The sequence below is a fragment of the Neurospora crassa genome, linkage group II, assembly GCF_000182925.2.
Source record: "Neurospora crassa OR74A linkage group II, whole genome shotgun sequence".
Taxonomy (NCBI): Eukaryota; Fungi; Ascomycota; class Sordariomycetes; order Sordariales; family Sordariaceae; genus Neurospora; species Neurospora crassa.
Window position 1 is genome coordinate 552,413 of NC_026502.1, and position 21,006 is coordinate 573,418.

Below are 21,006 nucleotides of genomic sequence, written 5' to 3' on the forward strand. Positions count from 1 at the left end.
AAATAGTGGGGCATTTGGCCGTTGACGGTTGTTGTGCGGCTGGCTTGGGACCGAAGAGGGACTTCCGGCAGGCAAATCAGCCGCCAACTTCAACCTCACTTCATTCAACGAGCACTTGCCATCTTCATCCAAAACGCATTCAACATCCATCAACGAAATCACATCAAGGGCGCCATCCATATTCACGGCGCGTACTAATCCGTGATATTCCGTCTTTCTTCTCACGTCGACTGAGCCACGTCATCTCGCAATTGACGTGCGTAATTCGCGTTTCAAATCGCATCGAAACCGCCACACTTTGCCAATCAAACAATCGCAGTCAGCAGCTTGAAAGTTCCCAAGTATATACAGGGCGACGGTGGGAAAGCAAGGATTTACGCGTGGAGCGAACGAACCAAAAGAATACCTAAGCCATGGCTTCCAAGCGGAAGGCTTCGGCAATGGCGACGGAGCCAGAGGAGCCGGTCGACCCAGCGGATGAACTCATGTTCCTCAACCTCGGCGGAGGCAACGAAGTCGGCCGATCATGTCACATCATCCAGTACAAGGGCAAAACCGTTATGGTGCGCAAAATCAACCAAAATCAATCACTCCTCCCAACGAACATGGGCTGACCTCTCCGTGGGTTGTTGTAGCTTGATGCTGGCCAACATCCAGCATATGATGGCCTAGCTGCCCTTCCATTCTTTGATGACTTCGATCTCAGCACAGTAGATGTCCTCTTGATCAGCCAGTAAGCCCAACCCCCTTCACCCCCTTTTTTTGCCATGGCCTACAATTATATGTATGCCCGTCTATCCGCGAGAGACAGTGCCGCAGTGTTTGGCTTGGGACAAGATGGGTTGATGATCGAGCTGGGCTCTGGATATACGCCATCGCCAGTGACTGACACGTTGCTCTATGGTCTCTGCGGTTCTTGTCCGCTTTGCAGCATTGTACCGTCCATCATATACATGTATTCAGGAAATGAAAATACAAAAGAATTTGTCGCCATTGCCCGCTCTTCTCCTTTTCCCCCTCCCATCTTGTCTGCCACTCGCGCTGCATGTTCTCTGTGAAGCACTGTCCTCGCCCATAGTCGCCTACCTGGTCCAGACCTTAGCCGAGACTGACTGCCCACTCTCTAGTTTTCATATCGACCATGCCGCCTCGTTACCATATGTCTTGGCCAAGACCAACTTCCGAGGCCGTGTCTTCATGACACATGCCACCAAGGCTATCTACAAATGGCTTATCCAGGACAGTGTCCGTGTTGGCAACACATCGTCGAACCCGCAATCGTCGCTCGTCTACACCGAGGAGGACCATCTCAAGACCTTTCCCATGATCGAGGCCATCGACTACAATACTACCCACACCATCTCCTCCATCCGCATCACACCATACCCAGCCGGCCACGTCCTTGGCGCCGCCATGTTTCTGATTGAGATCGCCGGCCTCAAGATCTTCTTCACTGGCGACTATTCCCGTGAAGAAGACAGGCATCTTATCTCTGCCAAAGTCCCCAAGGGTGTCAAGATCGACGTCCTCATCACCGAGTCCACCTACGGTATCGCCTCGCACATTCCCCGACCAGAACGTGAACAGGCCCTCATGAAATCCATCACCGGCATCCTTAACAGAGGCGGCCGCGTCCTCATGCCCGTCTTCGCCCTCGGTCGAGCCCAGGAGCTCCTCCTCATCCTCGACGAGTACTGGGGCAAGCACGCCGAATACCAGAAATACCCCATCTACTACGCCTCCAACCTCGCGCGCAAGTGTATGCTTGTCTACCAGACCTATGTCGGCTCCATGAACGACAACATCAAGCGGCTGTTCCGCGAGCGTCTGGCCGAGTCCGAGTCCTCCGGTGACGGTGCCGGCAAGGGAGGACCATGGGACTTTAGGTTCATCCGCTCCCTCAAGAGCCTTGACCGCTTCGAGGACGTCGGCGGCTGCGTCATGCTTGCCTCCCCTGGTATGCTCCAAAATGGCGTCAGTCGCGAGCTGCTGGAGCGATGGGCGCCGAGCGAGAAGAACGGCGTTATCATCACCGGTTACTCCGTCGAGGGCACCATGGCCAAGCAGCTCCTTCAAGAGCCAGAGCAGATTCAAGCCGTCATGTCTCGCAACATTGCCGGTGCCCGCCGCGGCCCCGGTGGTGACGCCGAGAAGGTCATGATCCCCCGTCGCTGCACCGTCCAGGAGTTCTCCTTTGCTGCGCACGTTGACGGCGTGGAAAACAGGGAGTTCATCGAGGAAGTCGCCGCCCCCGTCGTCATCCTCGTTCACGGCGAGGTGCACAACATGATGCGTCTCAAGTCCAAGCTTCTTTCGCTCAACGCGACCAAGGAACACAAAGTCAAGGTGTTCAGCCCCAGAAACTGCGAGGAGCTTCGCATCCCTTTCAAGACGGACAAAGTCGCCAAGGTGGTGGGCAAGCTTGCGTCCATCCCGCCTTCTTTAAAGGAAGCCAAGACCGGGCATGACGGACCTCTTCCCTCCTCTACCGAACCTCAGCTTATCACTGGTGTTTTGGTGCAAAACGACTTCAAAATGTCCCTGATGGCTCCGGAGGATCTCAGAGAGTATGCTGGCTTGACGACCACCACTATTGCGTGCAAGCAGCGTTTGAAGCTGAGTGCCGCTGGTATTGACCTCATCAAGTGGGGTCTCGAAGGAACCTTTGGTGCCGTCGAAGAACTCCCCGAAGTGAAGCCAAAGCTGGAGATCGTTAAGAGCGAGAACGGCGATACCAAGATGGAAGAAGCTGATGAGGAGTTGCCCCACGGTGACGACGTGGTAGCCGCTTACCTGGTCATGGGATGCGTCACCGTCCGCTACCGTGCCAGCGGCGAGGTAGAACTAGAGTGGGAAGGCAACATGCTCAACGACGGCATTGCTGATGCCGTGATGGCCGTGTTGCTTGGTATTGAGAGTAGTCCAGCTGCCGTGAAGCGTATGTCCCTTTTTCCCGTTCCCTTCCCGTTCTTATTCCCCTTTCCCTTCCCCTGGCCCATTTCTTCTTACATATCCCATACTAACTCCAATCCAGGCTCGGCCACCAAAAACCCCCACACCCACTCCCCTCTCCCCGCCGACAAAAACCCTCACTCACACCTCACCCCCGAAGACCGTTTCTTCCGCCTATGCATGTTCCTCGAAGCCCAATTCGGCCAAGACAACGTCTCCCCCATCGTCGAGCCCAAACTTCCCCCGCTTTCACCCACCACGAAGGCTATTACCTCCCCCTCGGAGGAGACCGCCAAATCCTCCGACGTCAAGTCTGACGCAGACGCCGACGCCTCCATGGACGTCTCCGAGGAAGACGAAGACGAACAACAACTCAAGGCACGCGAACGCGCGGAGGTGGAAAGACTAGAGAGAATGGGTATTCCCAAACCCGGGGTGCGCATCAAGGTGGATAAGATGGAGGCCAAAGTCTGGTTGGAGGATTTGGAGGTGGAGTGTGCGAACAAGATCTTCAGAGAGCGGGTGAGGGCTGTGGTGGAGCGGGCGGTGGAGGTTGTGGCGCCGCTTTGGGGGTGAGATTGGTTTGAGGAGTCTGGGTTTGGGTCTTTAAGGGGTGGTGGGAGAGTGAGAGGGGTGATGGGAGAGAAGGAAGGGAGGGGGATGGGGGCTGTGAGATGGGAACTAAAATGAGAGGGGAAAAAAAATGGACAAAGGAGGCAGGGTGTGGTTTCTCACTGGGCAGAATGAAAGGTGGACATCTTGGAGGAGGAAAGGTATGATAGAATGAAAGGTTTTTTTTTTTTTGGGGTGGGTGGATGAGAGGGAACTTGCAAAAGGGCATCAACGAAACAACGAAATAATAGGTAACCTTTTTGTTGCCCTTGAGTTCGAAGTCTTTAATGGATTGTATCTGTTACCTGTCTATTTACCCTTTCTTGGCTACCTACTTCTACTTTCATTCAAGTTTAAACAAAATTCACATGGTTTAAGTTCAGGTGGTGCGGTAGTTGACTGCATCCATTGTCAGAGGTATGTATGTAACTGACCGATGGGAGACACTCGTCCTTGACAAAATGGTTGAGACCTGTGACATTACACGCTGGGTAGGTATACTCTTACCACGCATCCAAGCGTCCAGTCCCTATCACGCCTTTGCACTTGATCTCTAGGCATTTTCTGCTCAGAAATATCCCAAAAGGTACAGCCCCTGATCACCAGTTCCCTCCCCGGTTTGATCTGTTGCTCATATTCATATCTCTCCCCAACTTGCCGCTCTCCCCCAGTTATCACCAATTCTAACATTGTTAGTACCCCCTCCAGTACTATGTACGCCACCCATCACTACGTTGCTTCCGCTCACCGTTCCGTGAATCACAGCATGGTGACCTGATCCTGAACCATAAGACGAAGGATCCCTTCCAGTCACCATTGGTGTCACGCAATGTTCCAGGACTGCCTTGGCTACCGAAACAGCCGTCGCGGCAGCATAGTCCTGCCACCCCTTGTTTTTGTGGCTGTCAGCATAATCACATACACCCTTGATCACAATACAAGGCAACTGATCCCAAACGCCTGCCCCTTCCATCTCCACACCGATGACGCCCCTTTCGGCGAGCTCCTGCCGGTGCTTGGCAGAACGAATCACCCCGTCTCCGGACCCCATCCGACCAACAAAGACACGAAGTGGGAAGAAGGCCGGCTGATCTGATATCTGCATTTGGGCCGCCAGTCTCTCCCTATGAACTAGACGACTGAGATCACAGTGGAGATCATCGCACGACAGTCCCATGGATCGCTCGCAGGTAGACGACCCCTGTGCGGCACAAAGACTGCAGTCCGAGGAGGAGGAGGAGGAGGAGGAGGGGCCATGATGTTTGTGTTCATATGAACAATCGAACAGCTTGTCCTTGTGTGCTCCTGGATACTTGTATTTGCCCAACTTTCGCTGTTTTGGATGGCCGTCGTGCTTTCTCTGGAGCATCTGGAGGTATTGAGCCGCGTCATCTTCAACGCCATCGCGAATGGATTCAACCTCCAGTAACCGGAGCATGCTACGGATATGCTGGGTGGGCCTGCCCAGGCTGTCCTCGATGCTGTCTTTGACAAGAAACCGGTCCGATAGCTGTCTCCCAAAGTCGTACTGAATCAGGATATTGCTGATAATGACATCGCCGAGAAGTATCTCCTCCTCCTTTTCTTCTTTGGTGAAAGGCATGCCGCCGCAAATGCCGACTACGAGGACCAGGGAAAGGTTGGGGTAGCTGGATCGGAGACTCGCCGTCGCCCCGGCAGCTCCTACCTTTCCCATGTTGGGGAGGAGGACCAGGACAACGTTGAAGCTCGAGATCCGCCCATTTCTATAAGTGTTTGGGTCGCCGGGTGCTCGGCCAAATGGGTGTTGGTCACCCTTGACGTCCCAAACTTGGTCGATGAGCAAGGAAATGGCGTCGTATTCGAGAGGGAGGGCGCAGACAATCGCAATTTGGAAGTCATCTCGGCTTGTAGGACGGGCAAACTCCTGACGTTGGCCAGCGGCCAGTGAGGTCGCCATGTTGGGTGCTTTACGATGGGCAGCGACAGCTGTCAGTGAAGTAACGATATAATTGTCTGATAGTATAGACGATGGTCGCTTGCACCTTGGGGAAAAGCTGGCATAACAACTGAATCTCACGGGGAGCCTTCCGTCGATTTGTGTGAGCTGCTCTCATTGTTCTGTGGTCAACTCAGTCGTGAGGGACACGTTAGCATTGCCACCTCTAGGAATAGTTGGGCATACGGTTGGGCTTATCATTAGGCATTCTTACGAGGCTGGGGGGCCGGTGACTGTCGAACAGGGAACCTCCATTTCCACCACTCAACAACGAGGGCGCAGTTCGAGGCTGCCGTGATGTGCGGCGCATTGCCCCACTTCTCGCTGTGTTCAGCTGGTGGAAAGTGCAATGGTTTTTTCTGGTCTTCCCCCTTTCTTCCAATCAACCAACCTCCAACTCTACCACGAACCCACTTGTGAGCAACCATTGTGACTGCACTGGACACTTCCCACCAAATTACCTACCATTTCCTTTTCGCATCATCGCATCGGTTTCAACATTCACGATATGGTCGAGTACAGGTAACGGATATCTGCCGTCCGCAGTTCATCGAAATGTCGACTCGACAGTCTGGAGACGGCGGTATTGACGGTAACACTGTGAATGGCCGCGTCGCCGGCCATAACGTTATGGTTGGTGGGATCAGTGCTGTCAATGGTGGTTACAACTTTGTCCTTCATGGAGACAACCACTTCTACCCACCCAGCGCATCCAACGAGGTCCGCAAGTCGGTCAAACCCTTTGCTCAACTCTATTTTCCCCGCAATGAAGACTTTATTGAACGACCGGACATCACAGAATGGCTGGAAAAAACGCTGAAGAACCCAGGAAGCCGCGCTGCGCTCTGGGGACTCGGTGGAATAGGGTAAGCTTCCAGGTATCTGATAAGTTAAACACTTCTGTGAGGCACTATGTACTAATTTCAATGGGTTACTACCTCCAGAAAGTCACAATTTGCCATTCGATACGCTCAAGACCTCGAACAGAGATCGCCTGAAACATTCATTTTCTGGATCTACGCCCGCACCAGGGATCTATTCATTACCGGCTATCGCGAAATTGCAGAAAAACTGGGACTCCTCCCTGACCCTTCTGAAGCTGATGAGACCGTCCTCCTGGCTGTACGTGACTGGTGCAATGAGAACAAGCAATGGCTCATGATCCTGGACAACGCCGATGATGCCACCATCTTCATGAATACAACGACCAGCGAGTGTGGTGCTAGCGAGGACGGCTCGGCAATCAAGGGTAAACCCCTTTCCGAGTTTCTGCCTTGCGGTCAAACTGGAAATCTTCTGATCACATCACGAGACAAAGCAGTCGCTCAATTCTTGGCGGGGAAGTGGAACGCTCGAGATGTACCAGCCATGACTGAACATGAGGCAATACAGCTCCTACGGAAGAAGCTCAGGGATTATAATGATGAGGACTGCGAGGTCGCTCTGGTCCAGGCCCTCGACTGTATCCCCCTGGCTATCACGCAAGCAGCATCTTACATTGCGTTCGAAGAAGACACTGGCTTGACAACTCCGGCAACGTACTTGGAACTGTTCAGGATGAGTGATCAAGAGAGGGTCAGCCTTTTGAGTGAGGCGACGGTGTACGATCCTTTCCGCGAACCCGGCACATCCCCTGCCGTTGTTACCACGTGGAAAATCACATTTAGCCGAATCAAGGAAACGAACGCCGATGCCACCTGGCTCCTTTCGCTGATGAGCTTCTTTCATAATCAAGAAATTCCACTGTGGATTCTTGAGAAGATATACGCATATCGGACTGATGAAGACGCTGGTAAAGCACTTACGAAGGATCTTAGTTTGTTGTGTCGCTATTCTCTTGTCACTCGCTTCCGAATTCGGGATGGGGATAGAAAGGAGCGTCATGATGCAACCTCCCGGTCCCAACAGTATCAGATGCATGCTTTGGTACAAGCGTGTACTCGCGCGTGGCTTGAGGAATCAGGGAAGAAAGATTCGTTTCAATGGAATTTCATCAAATTCCTGGGGGCATTTCATCCCGACCCGTGTTTCGAAACCTGGACAAGATGTGGTGAACTGTCTCCACACGTCGAGTCGCTCCTAAATTTACCTGGCCTCACAAATCTTGACGAAGATGGGGCAACATCTTTGCTAAGGGTGCTCTCCTGCGCGGGGAATTACAACACCGAGACGGGCAGATTGCAAAGAGCCAGTCTCTTGCTGACAAAGGCACTTGATGTGGCAGAAGACACACTTTGTCCGGGACACAGCTGCATAATCCGGGCTGTTATTGACATATGGAAGCTGCGCAAATTCTTCAGCAGACGTCACTCACTTCAGATCAAGATCAAAGGTGCGGCTACAGGATTGTACAAAACTTTACTTGGCATACTGATGGATCCTTCCAATAACAACGCCGCACTTCAGAGCTACGGTCTTTCTATCGAAGATATCCACCACGACCAACTTACTAGTGAACACAAAGAGGCTCTATCGTTGTTTTCTGAATTAAGGGCATTGGGGCCGGACGTTCTCAAAGACAGCGGTTGCCACATTGTGCGCTTCATCCATAATGCCCCTCCCTGCTCTTTCACCTCTTCAATGCTAGGACTTCTGGCCAAACTTATTCAGATCCTTGGCTTCGTCGATAAATACGCGGAGAAAGAGATAATCAGTTGTGCAATTTTGCATCGTCGGATTCAAATTCCAGACGAAGATTGGTTACACGGGGAAGCTGGTATATCGGAAGACAACATCTGGAGTGCCATTACTGACGCAATGAATAATCAGGGGAAAGGTGAAGAGCTTCTAGACCTGTTAGAGCAGAGGAAATCGCAACTGGAGATGCCTGATTCTGATGGTCGCTTCCAATGCCGCGTTCGTGCGTCATTGGTATCGTCACTGATGAAGCAAGGGAAATGGGAAGACGCAGAAAAGAGCTGCCGAGAACTCCTGGAATATTACAAACGGACAATTGGCTTTCGAGTTTCTTTTTTGTCAACTGCGCAAATGTGTATCGCCCAATGCCTAACCGAGCAAGGGAAACACATGGAGGCGACAGAAGAGTTGATCAATGTAGTCGAGTTGCGCAGGGAGGTGCTTGGGCCTGAACACCCGAATACATTGGAGGCCATTGTCAAACTCGGAGATTCTCTGAACAAGTTGGGGAGATATGCCCAGGCAGAAGAGTTACTTGACGGTTGCCTTGCGGCCCTGGAAAAGAATCATGAGGGCAAGATCGGATCATCGATATATTACCTTGCAATGATAACCTTGAGCAACAGCATCTTGGCGCAAAAAAAGTTTGGATCAAAATCGCCAGAAATTCGGAGGAAAATCTTGAAAGGTCTTATTTCATTTGTTATTTTGGGGGATGAATTAGATCTCGACGAGGATGAAGTTATTGAGGAGGACGAGCCACCCGCTGAGCTGTCAGCAACTGAAGGCACAGCAAAGACTCTAGCGCCAGCACTTCCAAAGACGACATCTGGAGAGGCTACCATCAGCAATTTGGCTCACAGCTATAACAATACGGATGTGGCGTACCAGGACAATTTGCAAGATTGGGAAGAGAATGCAGCGGCAAGAGCCGTCGAACAGTTGCTTGTAGGAGGACGACTGATGGGCGGGAACAACACCTCGAGGCCTGAGATGAAGAGATTATTTACCATTGGTTTAGGCGAGCGAAGGAGCCTGCGCGCGGAACGGGCATTGGAAGTCTGTATGAGAATGCTCAGGGAGGTAAAAAAAGGGGTGGGCGAAGATCTGAACAAGGATCGAAGTGATGTGGGAGGGGATGAAGATAAGATGGAAGAAGATGTTGAGTGATTGGAAGTCCGATGGTATATAACATAGAGCGTCTCGTCTCACACTGTGGCCTTGTTGTTCTGTTGGGCATTTCCGCTTTCACCTCTTTTTTTTTCGTTTCCTTTTTTTTTTTTTTTTTTTTTTTTTTTTTTTTTTTTTTTTTTCCCTCTTGGTTCGTCGTCTTTCTTTCCTTTATCTACCCATTTCACGTTTACCACCGTGTTACATCGGTCCTTCTGATTTTCCTCGAGTTCTCGGCGGCCTTTCCGTTGCCCCCCTTTCCTCTTGAAGTTTACTGAAATGAATTGATGGTCCCTGTTATCTCTCTTGCTCTTTGTACTTAGCCAGAATTATATCGCATACCCACTGCTACGCATCAGGTCTGTGGCTCACAGGAAAGAGCTGACATGGCAGACTCCTTTGGATGTGTCTTGTTTCGATCTATCATTTCCCTCATCTACAAAGCGGGGAGTGTCACTGGTCACTGGGGAGGCCGTCGAAGATTCCCCTCGCCATCAATAACTCCTTTCTACTCACCTCTACTTGACCTCTGATTCTGCGAACTTCTATTACATACGACCATACCCACTGGAAAACTCGGGATCCCGTCCGCTCTCCCATAGATAAGCCAGTGAGGGCCAGACTAGTAGTTGGGTCGGTGACGACCAGCGAATCCCTGGTGTTGTATGTTTTTTTTTTCTTTCTTTTGCATTTCTTTTTGGTCACTTCTTCTGCCCCCATCTTAGGCAAAACTTCTTCTCGTCGCTGTTTTGTTTCCAGATAGCGCATTCAATCTTCAGAAACCTGGTCCTGGATATCAATACCTACAAGTGTACTGCAGTTTTTTCCGCTTCACTCCGTGACTCCCCAGGTGCTGCATCCACATATGATGGGTCCTTAGAGCTCCTGTTGTGGGGCAAAACGGCCTCCCGCAGCAGCTCACTTCTTCTTCCATCTGACTTTTCTTCCTCGTCTTCTTCCTCCAGTCCCAAAACCTGGACGTCAAACGACAGATCTTCGGCCAACTTCAACCACAGGCGCCGTAGCAACCAATCCATTTCACTGTCTCACCTCAACCCCTCACCAGACCCGTAACAGCCGTCAAACAATGCCACCCAAAATGGCCTCCAATTCCGAGCTCGCGGAAATCAAGCTACTCCTCCACTCTCTCGCCTCGGACATCAAAGCCGTCAAAGCCGACGTCGCGGAGCTCAAGAAGAAGAGCCAAGTCCAAAGCCAACAGAGCACCCCAACCTGCGCCAAACGCACAGATGGTGGTCCAAAGTTACCCGACATCGAAAAAGCACTGAGCGACACCGAGAACAAATTGGCTGATCAGATTCGCGATACCCAGTCAACGATCTTGCAGCTTGTCGAGGAGGAGAAGGTCTTGATCCAGGCGGAGGTGGTCCAGCTCAGCCGCACTGTGGGAACTGCGTTGGAGAATGCGAAGGAAAAGATGATGGAAAAGGTTGCTGAGGTGGTGGATGAGAACGGTCGCAAGCGAAGCAGGTCCACGGCTGGTCTTGATGAGAGTGACGATGAAGATGATGAGAGTGATATGGATGAAGACAACCCGAACGACTATGACTCGTGGACGAAGCGGAGGCGGGTGTCATCCGCTCTTGATAAGACCGTGATGGACATCATCGACATAGCTGGAGAGACCTTTGATAATGGCGGAGTCGCGCTTGAGTGGCTTCTCGGGGCACTCATCTCGTTCCATAACAGGGCCAATGGCGGCAGGATGAGACGCTGGTACGTCTTTCAAAAAGAAGGAGAGATTGGCTTTGAGTACTGTTTATACGGGCTTTTCTACCATGGGCATGAGCATGAAGGGGTTGCTGAAGGCCTCTGCTTCTGCAGGGAACGTCATCCGCCCGGCTTGAGGCAGAGGGCTACCAGGTGTATCCGCGTCAGACGAAGCGAGGATGGTTCTGGAAAATTGCAATTTTCTTGGGGAGCGGATATTGGACCTGCGCCTGTTCTTGGCAGGTATGAGTGAGCCCGGCGGGCATCTCGAAGGGACATTGTCATCGGTGCGCCGGGACGGGGGAAGTGCAGGCTGGTGACGAGGGGAGGGAAGAGCAGGACATCGAAGTAATCGAGCGTCTTTTGCGGTGAACGCAGGATAGTCATTCACGAACAACAAAATTGAGTTTCAGAGTGCGCAGGATTCCTTTGAGTGGTCAAGATACAGCTTCCTGTCAGCTTTGACTTTGGGCATCCCTTGGACCAAATGGGTGACAAGCTATAGGGGAGTCCGACATGAAGGAGAGCAACAACCAGAGAGCAATTACGCACATTGACTCTGCGCGGAAACACGGGAAATCGAATGGACGGAAATCCGAGCACCCCATGTCCGACTCTGTGCATTCAAGTGCACGCGAGTTACCGTGATGGGTCATGTTTTGGAGCATTTTACGAACAAGATGATTCTGCATGATGCCTACCATATGCACTTGGCTCTACGTTATGAACACCGGCATATATGCGCCCAAAAAGGGCGTTACTGCAAGCCGTATTTTCCGGATGTCCGAGTTTCTTCGGTAAGAGTTTTCTTTTTTTTTTTTTTCTTCTCATTCGGGTGGTAATAGGTATTTAAGTAGTCACAAGTCTCGCCATCTAAAATCTCTACTTCATCACATTCAGCATCGAAATTGGCATATTCCAGACAAACTACCAACCCATCCATAAACCACCAACAATCATCGTTCACCCAATCACAACCTCAAGATGCCAACAATTCAGATGGGCTTCTCAACCCGTCTTTTGACGTTCGGCCTGCTCCTCATTGCTCTGGTGGCCGGCACTTTTGCCGCTCCTTTGAGTGTCGACCACGAAACCGCCCTTCCGCCCACGGAAGCTCCTCCTCCCCGCCCCGGACCTACTATAAACATACAAAGAAGCACCAATGCAGAATATCTGGAGGTCGACATGACGATTTTGAACCAAGCTTCCTCAGGGGACTTGTTCATCAGGAACGCCCATCTCAACTGGTAAATCTTTTTTTTTTCCTTATTTCCCTACCACCAACTGTCATCGTCTCCCTATCATGAACAACCATCCACACCTATTATCACTGACACTCCTCCTTCATTTCTCCAGGGGCAAGTGGTTCGAATACCCACACACAGGCGACCAGCTTTCCCACGCCCAAGTGGAAGCCAAATCCGCCAGCCCAAACGGCGGATCGATGGTCGTGGCCTCATCCGGTAGAGCCTGGACCCCTACCGGCACCGAGGGCCACTTCGACATCTACCATGGCGACACCAAGGTGTGCCATGTCTACTGGGATTGTCCATGGAGTCGCAGATCTAATTCCTTTGAGATTTCCGAAGTTGATGATAATTATGCGGTTGAAGCCACTGGTGGAAGTTTGAACAAGGGTCCGCTGGGATCTATTACTATCGAGGTGGTAAAAACTGGTGAGGGAGAATGAGCCAGATGCGTTTTGGGGTGCACCTAGGTAGAGGTGGTTGATTAGGCGGTTTGCTGTGGAGGAGAGGAGGAAGCGAGTTCAGATGGCTCGGCTATGGGTAAAGAGGGAGAAGGAGATCTTCGGTGGGTGACAGTTTTGATTAGAGACCCTGATTGATGAGCTTAGCGTTTGAAGCATTTTGGTTTTCTGGGGGGTGACAGAGGCCTCGTAAGTGTATGATTTGGTAGTCTAGTCACCTAAATTCGATGGATCAACCGCTATCTTCTTTATTATTGTCATTCTCACATGTCTTCAGGGTGCAGTCAATTGATGACACTTGATAACACCCCCCTCATTCTTTGCCATCATGCTACAAATGACCCTTATTTGGATCTTGTACATTAAATCAAGTAGAGATAGCATTGTGGCCGACCAGACACCGACGTAATGGGAGTCATACAAGTTGACACTCATTTCCCATCCGGCCGACCTGGCAGCAGCACCGTCAGCTACATCAAGACACATCTGTTTACAAAGACAATGCATTTGACTCCACGTCAAAAGGTACGACATCAATAGCTGGATGATGGCAAGAAGACAACGTCATGCACCAAATAAAGTTTCGGGGGAGTTTTGCTTCTCAAATCTCGGAATTACCTATCACTTTTCGAAGGATCGCATGGAATATTCCTGCCCAAGTGAGGTGACTGACAGCCTTGAATTTGAGCAAATGACGCACTAAGATAGAGCACCATCTTAAACATGGGGAAACATTGTGGTCAGCTGTTAGTGCAAATACCCAGAAAAACGGATGACATAAGCAGATGGGGAAGTCTATCACTTCAACACAGCCACTGCTTCCTGCTCCCGCTCGCCATGACCGCTTCCTTCAGCCAATTAACCCAGCAACCAGAAGCGCGGCCCAAGGCGCTCCATCCTCTCCTTTACAGTTTCTTGCCTTCCTGTTCTGGGCGATGCATTCGGCCGTTGTTTGCCTTCCTCAAACCCCGGAGGCAGGTACGCGAGGATCCCCCACTGCGCCCAGTTCTTTTCACCACCAATGCCCTCTCCCGATAACCTCAATCTCTCCGCCAACAACTCCGGCAGGTCTCTCCGAAGCAACGGCTCCAATATCTTCAGACTTCCGTCCGGGGACACAAAAAACCCTGTACCATCAAAAATCTCGCTGCTTATGCGCTCGCCCGTGTGTAGATCGAGACGGATTTTGCTAAAATACACCTCCACATAACGACCCCCTTGCGCATCCTCAAAGACCTCGCTCGTTCCCCCCTTCTTCTTTTTCCACGCCACGTCGAGGTTGCTGAGCGCAAAGTTCTCGCTTATCGGCCTGAGCCCATAGTCAACAAACCAGATACGACCCCGTTGCAGCGAGGTAGATATCAGACCCCTCGTGAGTTCCTCGAACGCAGCATCATCGAAAACCCAGGATGAATCCCATTCGATGGCCATATGATCCTGGTAATGGCCCAGCTTATCCAGCTGGCGGTAGTTGGGCTGGTAATGTCCCCGGAGTCTGTTCGGTTCGCCACAGAGAACTCGTCCCCATCTGGAAACGGGCTTGAAGATGGTAGCTGGCTCCCATCCAGGAGCGAGAAAGCCTTGGCGATCCTTGTGGATTGGTCGATAGATGAAGAGGTCTCGTCCCTGGAACACGGTGAAAGCATGGCGGCGTCTGGAGTCGTTGCCTCGATACAAGGCCGTGGTAAAGGGCTTGTTCAATTTGCGGGAGCCAAAAGCCTGTTGGATGGCCCTGCGTGACTCCTTGCAAGCGGTCCACAGTCCGCCGTCTAGGAGATATGTTGAGCAGACGTCCGGCTTTTTCCTGCTGGATAATGGCGATGCAAAGGCATAGGAATGAGGCGTCATGGCCCTGAGGTTGACATTCCCGGGAACCACGTAGGTAGATAAAGAAGACACCCAACTGCAACGGTAATTCAGTGGAGGTGTCCATGTTGGTTGGGGTAGCAAAGATGGAGGGACAAATAGACCCCATAGATCACTGTACCCCGGCCCAATCAGTCGTGGAAGGTGAGGATGGTTCTCGCGGTCCAGTTGTGTGATTGTCTCCACGACGTCGAAAATGTGAACGCCTGGGCGATCAAGTGGTCGAAGGGCGAGGGTCCAGATCATGAACCTTATCTCCTCCGGGAAGTAGCGAAAGAGGTGAAATTCGGTTAACGTCGTCATCGTGTATTCCTTCGTTGTTTGGCTGGTGTTGAGGAAAACTGTCGGGGAAACAACGCTTGGATCTGAAGCGTGGAGGTGAGGTTATGTCTGAGAAAGAGGCGCCCTGGAAGGATGCCAAAATGGGCAAGGAGGTTGCAATGTGGCCCGGGAATTTCCAATGCCCGGCTAGGCTGGAACAGGCACAAATGAAGCAAGAGGCTTGGTACAGGTAGATACCTCTGCTTGCTCGTGACAGTGGCGACGTGAAAAGAGAAATACCCCTAGTCACCGTTTCGGGATCATAAACCCCCGTAAATGACGAGAAAGCCTGTTGGACTAACAATGTACAACGGAAAAGTTGCGGGAATCAAGCCAGGGTGTTCCGGAATACACATACTTGAGTAGTTGTGCAATCTGCGTTGCTTATTGAACACGTCAATATACTAGAGAGCAAGGAGAGATGAAATAGGGAAATTCCAGGGGTTTTCTTATTGATTGTGTTTCAAGGAGCAAGACTTCAGGTGTAGGAAAAGTGCAGGTGGAGAACTGAGACGAAGTGGCTTTGATAACACGGGAAAGACTCGACGGGGGGGGTTTGTTAAATGGGGAAGGAAATGTCCAGGCTTAATAGTTCTATGTAAACTCCAAAGCTCGGATTCCGACCATTTCTCAAGAGACACGCAGATGCATACTGGCTAATATTCAGGACGGAACTCCGAATCTATGCATAGAAACGTACGCGGATCACACCCGGTGGTGGCCAACGTTCTCTCAAGAACTGGGAAGACAATACCTGTTTGCAGACGTGTGCTGCTTGTGGGATTCATACATATGTCTGTAAGTATACCGCAAAGACTCGGGGCGTTGGGTTTTAGGCTCCCAGGAAATCAGGCATAATCACCTAGACATACATATGCTCAATTCTGTACATTTTATGCCCGCAAATTTGAGTGGGGGAGTCGTGTCGCCACCCCGCTGTACTGTAAGTTCGATTCTTCCATATCCTGGCTTTTCACGCCTATCCTTTCTCAAGGGCGCTGGAGGGTGGCGACATTCAGAATCACCGTCCTGCATAGGAATCTTGGTGGGCATACCGTATTGACTCGGGGCACTGGGTTTTAGGTTCCAAGGTCTAACTGGCAGAATCTATGTGTTAGATGCCTGAGGGTTTGGGTTTTGGTAGAGAATTCGAGCATACGTAATACTAGAGGCGCCTCAAGTGTGCAGATTATGCTTGATTTCCAGGGAACTTAGAACCCAGTGCCCCGAGTCAATACGGTAAATGTTGCTGTATGCTTACAGATTATACCTGGTTTCCTGGGATTCTAAAACCCAACGCCCCGAGTCTCTGCGGTAACTCTTCGAATTCTTAAGGCCCGTGGTGCAATCCGGATTCTGAAGAAGTGGCTCGGATGTCTGGAGATGCCAAGAGAGACTGTAACCTATCCCGTGTTTTGACAATGAAGGACACAAGCGTGAAATTGGCAATCATCTCATCAACCCACACACGAACACAACGTCAGGACATGAGCTCATTATAATGTAAACCTTTATTCGTGACCGATGACACTCTGTCTTCTCCGTCTTCCTTATACGAACTTAGCCACATTCCAGTCATCACGTGCTCTTCCATATCGAAGTGAAATTAGAACATGCAGGTTTTCCATTTTCCAACTCGCCGTCAGCGCCTAATGTGTGTACATGGTTTTCTTTAACAGACTGTCACCGAACCCAAAACATGCGAAGGTCAAAAACACCCAAGGAAACAAATTGTGACGAGGCAGCACCATATCCGCGCGAACTCAAAGCATTCCCCAAAACCAGACAGATGCGAATAAAGCAGGAGGTATTCCTTCGAGCCCCCACAAGCATGACTTGACCCCATCCTAACTTCCACCAAATTCCCTAAAGACTAAAAACCGGACACTCAAAATAACGGTAAAGAGTCCAATCTGGCGGTTGCTCCGGGCCCATGCCACGAACCTCATACGGCTCAGGATGCATACACTTCCAAGCCAGCGCATTATCGCAGTAAATCCAGCCCATCGCCTGATCGTAGTAATACCACGTTTGCGAAGGGTTGTGAACACACAATTGGGGCGAGGGATGGAAATAACTGATTTGGTCCACACAAGGATTATAGTAAGACCAAATCGGAAAGGGATTGTAGTAGATCCAGCCCGTCTGAGGATCATGATCAACCCACCAGGCTGGTGAGGGATGGTGGTAAGTCCAGCCAGGCATTTTGTGGTGATATGCGATGTTTTCCACTGGCTGCTGCCATGGAGGTGCTTGATACCATGGAGGTGCTTGATACCATGGAGGAGGTTGATGCCATGGAGGAGGTTGATGCCATGGAGGTGCTTCATGCCATGGAGGTGCTTGATGCCATGGAGGTGCTTGATGCCATGCAGGTGCTTGATGCCATGCAGGCGCCAGGTTCTCCTCCTCTTGTCCAGCGTATGTATCCACGACATGCTCTGGATGGTTTCTCCAGTTTTCCCCAGGACATGCTGCGTTGGAGGGGTTCGCCTCGCCCCCCGAGTCGCCAGGCAACTCCGTAACGGTGATGACTTCTGTCGTGTCATCCTTTGTGGCAGTCGTTACCATTTCGGACATGGAATCGCCGCGACTCGTCGGCTCAGCATCGTCAGAAGCCAATGCCATCACGGCATGAAGCGTAAGCTCGTGTGTCTCGCAAGACTCTTCCTGGATTGCGTGCCCGTTTTTTGGGCTGTCTATGATGATGTTGGAAGATTCATCTTCCTCTTTTTCTGCTTGCCCGTGGCCTAGGCTCTTTGTGTCGCTGCCAGGAGATTTCTTGAGGTCGGATCTGGATCCGTTTGGAGGCAGCGACGTCGCAGTATGCCTATCGTCTTTGACGCCGGAGTGTCCCATGTTGACGTGATCGAGGTGGGTGTGGACAAAATGGGTGGTATCGATGGTTTGCAAATTGCAGAATGTGAGAGAGTAAAGATTGATGGGTCGATGAGAAAGAGGGGAAGGAGAGGGAACGTGGGGGGGAAAAGGGTTTATGTAGTCGACTTAGGGATGGGATGCTGATGCAGAGGTGTGTATTTTCTTGACTTTGCCAGTTGGGGTTTCGGACGGACCGTTAAGGACGCAGGAGTACATAACAAGTATAAGAAATGCATGTACGTCCTCGGCGATGCACGTTTTTTGTGTCTTGGTGTCTTGCAGCTTCCCGTATTGACGCGGGGCACTGGGTTTTAGGTTCCCTGGAAATCAAGTATAGAGGTAATCTGTACACTTGAGGCACCTCTAGTATTGCATCTAAAGCATCTAACACATAGATGCTGCCAGTTAGACCTTGGAACCTAAAACTCAGTGCCCCGAGTCAATACGGTAGAGTGATGTGGACTGGAGGTTGCATAATTCTGGGGTGTGGAAAATCCGCTCAAAGTGCCGCTCCGAGCCGAGACGCACAAGTCCAGGAAAAGTCATCCAGAGCTGAATTCACGGACTTGTAGTTTCCGAGATGAATTTCGTCCCTCTGCCTTTTGGAACCACGAGTTCTCTTCATGTCGGGATCATGCGCTCCTGCAATGGGAAGTTTAGTCCTCACACTCAAAGAGGGGGAAAGTGGGAATGTGGTAGGAATGAAGAGGCAGGAGCAATCCAAATTTCAGACAGGTCGAGCTCAGATCAATTCGCTGCTCTGGTAACTTGAATCTCAAGATTGTCTCGTTCTCATCTGATCCAGACAATCCTTCCACCCTTGCTGCGATCTGATTCCATTGATCCATCCATCCTTCCATCCTCTACACTATTCTTTCCAGTCTTGGGGTATCAACCCTTCTCTACCGGATGTGCGAAAAGAAGTGCGAATTGCAGCCATGTCATCCGCCTACTCCCACCTCGTCAGATCCGGACACCGTCCAAGAACATTTCCCCAAGAAAAGCACAACTTTCCATCCTTCTTCCCATCTCTCTTTATTCGGATGCACCTCATACTTCGGTTAATCGGGACATTATTCAGTCGGTTCAAGTCCGGTCTACAATAACATACTCCGACAGCTACACCGGGATCAAACAAATCATGATAACCGTGGCCCCAGTAAAGTACCCCGTACAAGCAATATCTGATGTCGAGCGCCCCGTGCCGTTGAAAGTTCTCCCATCTTTCCAACATGTGATGGTCATCGCGTGAGTTGTACAGTCCTACGAGCGCTGCGAAAACAAACTCGGCTGGGAGTTCGATACTGCTGACGCAATCGTACAGCCCGCTAATTGCGTCCATCATCACTCTGGAAAACTGGGTGGCGGTATCGTTTGTTTCCAACTCGACCGGTTCTGTCTGCAGGTTTTCCGGCTCCATTCCCTCCAGTTCAATCTCATTGAGCTCGGCTACCTCCATATCGCCATGGGCGGCAGCTGCGGGGCTAGAGTCCAGATGGGAAGTCCCAATCTCCTGTTCTCTGTTCTCCTTCAACTCCTGTACCTCCTGATTGAGGACTCGGATCTTTTGCTGCACTGTCAAGACGTGCTGACTTAGCTCATATAGTGAAGCTTGGATCGTTGATAAATCGGTGTTTCTGTTGTGGCGGGCCATGTTGGGTTGACTGACGATCAATCTTGGATGATGAATTAGTGAGGCCCGAAGAGAATCAAGGAAGCAGAAGCAATGTAGGAAGACGGGCTGGAAGGATGGACGAGACAAATAGACCCCATTTTGAATCTCAGCGCTGACTGTGGCGGGGATACCAGAATGTGCTCGATGTTTAAAGTGGGCGTTCGAGAAGGTTAGATCCTAAGTGAATGAAAGACAGGAAAAGAGGAATGAAAGAGGGAATAATATAGGTAAATGGAAGAAAGCCAGCTATTGTGTTTGCTAAATCGCCGACAAACGAGCATGTAGACTTAGCCCGTTAAGATCGTGTAGATCGGTTTCGTCTTGTTATCAGGTAGGTAAGCTTCGTGGCGTCCCGGTGCCATCGCCCACTTGATGCACACTAGTTTCCCCTTGGGCGTCTGGAAGTTTTTTTTTTTTTTTTTTTTTCCTTAACAACTTGGGAGCTGTATAGTGTTTAGCATATTGCATCCCAAGTGCCGAAGAAAATTGCAGTTGGGTTAAGTTGCGAATGCCTTCAATTTTACACCGGTGAAGTTGTTAAAAAACAAAAAAGAAAAAAAAAAAAAAGAAAAAAAAAAAAAGGGGGGGAGGAGGGGGACCGCAACCGGACGGCGCAGCGAAAATTGTTAGTGGGCTCCAGTTGGAGCGAGTTCTGTTCTATAGCGGGCAGCTGGTGAGCATGCCCCTGGGCTCCTCACAGCGGCTGTGCCTTGCAATCACGGTGTCAGTCCCCACTTTGAGCAGAGCCGCCAGTTACACACACATGCATCAAAATCGACATACCAGAACTTCAAGAGCCATAACTCCGTCAATTTGTACACGATTTGCACCCAAATTTAATATTTCTAATCGGTATTTAATTAAAAGAAAATTGTATATAACTACAACGATACCTCATTATACTAATGAACAGCAGCGGCAAACGATATATGTAATACTAGTTGCTGGCGAGTATCCTCGTAAAATTGTGTATATTATTGGGTTAAGTAAGTGGTAAGTCTAGCAATTAAAAAAGAATTATAACTTTACTAGGCGGCTATATAATTAACCTCGCACTCCCTTTAATATTATTATACTAATTCCCTAAGCTATAGAAGTTAATATAGCTAACTATAAACTAAAATTTATAATAGTATTTAATTTACTATAATATAGGAAGTATTTAAACTCCTTCATTATAAACTCGACTTATACCTCGATAAAATATAATACTTTTTAGTTAGCGAATTAGATATATACGTATCGACGAGTATAATATTAAAATATTTAAAATCTTCCGAATAGAGTAATAAGAGGATAGTTTATAAGGCTTCCTAATATAATGAACTATTATAGTTGGATTAGTTAAGGAAGGTTTCGAAGTTCTTTATAGAGATATATGTTTTTTATAACGAGTTTAATATTAATAAAAGAAATAGTATGTAGCGTATAGGGTAGGCGTTAAAGGATATATTTTTATAGTTAGAGAGCGCTTTA

General features: G+C 50.1%; 8 protein-coding genes and 1 non-coding gene across 9 annotated transcripts; 5 read left to right on the top strand and 4 right to left on the bottom strand.

Annotated features, from left to right (window-relative positions):
- Window positions 1-87: 87 nt before the first annotated feature.
- NCU03479 (endoribonuclease ysh-1) lies at window positions 88-3,933 on the top strand. Its single transcript, XM_951275.2, has 4 exons — window positions 88-563; window positions 636-733; window positions 1,128-2,938; window positions 3,035-3,933. The coding sequence occupies exons 1-4, from the start codon at window positions 414-416 to the stop codon at window positions 3,526-3,528; spliced, it is 2,553 nt and encodes an 850-aa protein (XP_956368.1). The 5' UTR covers window positions 88-413; the 3' UTR covers window positions 3,529-3,933.
- A 10-nt stretch (window positions 3,934-3,943) lies between these two features.
- Window positions 3,944-5,503, bottom strand: NCU03478 (hypothetical protein; the record flags this gene model as incomplete). The annotated part of the gene is made up of 2 exons (XM_951274.1): window positions 3,944-4,036; window positions 4,313-5,503. 2 exons carry the CDS (start codon window positions 5,501-5,503, stop codon window positions 3,944-3,946), a joined length of 1,284 nt encoding a protein of 427 aa, XP_956367.1.
- Window positions 5,504-6,097: 594 nt separating this feature from the next.
- Window positions 6,098-9,349, top strand: NCU03477 (hypothetical protein; the record flags this gene model as incomplete). Its single annotated transcript, XM_951273.1, has 3 exons — window positions 6,098-6,408; window positions 6,487-7,874; window positions 8,130-9,349. 3 exons carry the CDS (start codon window positions 6,098-6,100, stop codon window positions 9,347-9,349), a joined length of 2,919 nt encoding a protein of 972 aa, XP_956366.1.
- A 554-nt stretch (window positions 9,350-9,903) lies between these two features.
- Window positions 9,904-10,019, top strand: NCU15653. Its single transcript, XR_897808.1, has one exon. It is a non-coding gene; the product is annotated as a 5S ribosomal RNA (ribosomal RNA).
- Window positions 10,020-10,448: 429 nt separating this feature from the next.
- Window positions 10,449-11,217, top strand: NCU03476 (hypothetical protein; the record flags this gene model as incomplete). The annotated part of the gene is made up of 2 exons (XM_951272.2): window positions 10,449-11,086; window positions 11,124-11,217. 2 exons carry the CDS (start codon window positions 10,449-10,451, stop codon window positions 11,215-11,217), a joined length of 732 nt encoding a protein of 243 aa, XP_956365.2.
- Window positions 11,218-11,990: 773 nt separating this feature from the next.
- NCU03475 (hemolysin) lies at window positions 11,991-13,028 on the top strand. Its single transcript, XM_951271.2, has 2 exons — window positions 11,991-12,327; window positions 12,437-13,028. The coding sequence occupies exons 1-2, from the start codon at window positions 12,065-12,067 to the stop codon at window positions 12,768-12,770; spliced, it is 597 nt and encodes a 198-aa protein (XP_956364.1). The 5' UTR covers window positions 11,991-12,064; the 3' UTR covers window positions 12,771-13,028.
- A 421-nt stretch (window positions 13,029-13,449) lies between these two features.
- NCU03474 (hypothetical protein) lies at window positions 13,450-15,093 on the bottom strand. The gene has a single exon (XM_951270.2). It carries the CDS (start codon window positions 14,955-14,957, stop codon window positions 13,647-13,649), a length of 1,311 nt encoding a protein of 436 aa, XP_956363.1. The 5' UTR covers window positions 14,958-15,093; the 3' UTR covers window positions 13,450-13,646.
- A 1,484-nt stretch (window positions 15,094-16,577) lies between these two features.
- On the bottom strand, window positions 16,578-17,900 carry NCU03473 (hypothetical protein). Its single transcript, XM_011395245.1, has one exon. It carries the CDS (start codon window positions 17,832-17,834, stop codon window positions 16,842-16,844), a length of 993 nt encoding a protein of 330 aa, XP_011393547.1. The 5' UTR covers window positions 17,835-17,900; the 3' UTR covers window positions 16,578-16,841.
- An 823-nt stretch (window positions 17,901-18,723) lies between these two features.
- On the bottom strand, window positions 18,724-19,509 carry NCU03472 (hypothetical protein; the record flags this gene model as incomplete). Its single annotated transcript, XM_951268.3, has 2 exons — window positions 18,724-18,804; window positions 18,967-19,509. The coding sequence occupies 2 exons, from the start codon at window positions 19,507-19,509 to the stop codon at window positions 18,724-18,726; spliced, it is 624 nt and encodes a 207-aa protein (XP_956361.3).
- Between the last annotated feature and the right edge of the window lie 1,497 nt (window positions 19,510-21,006).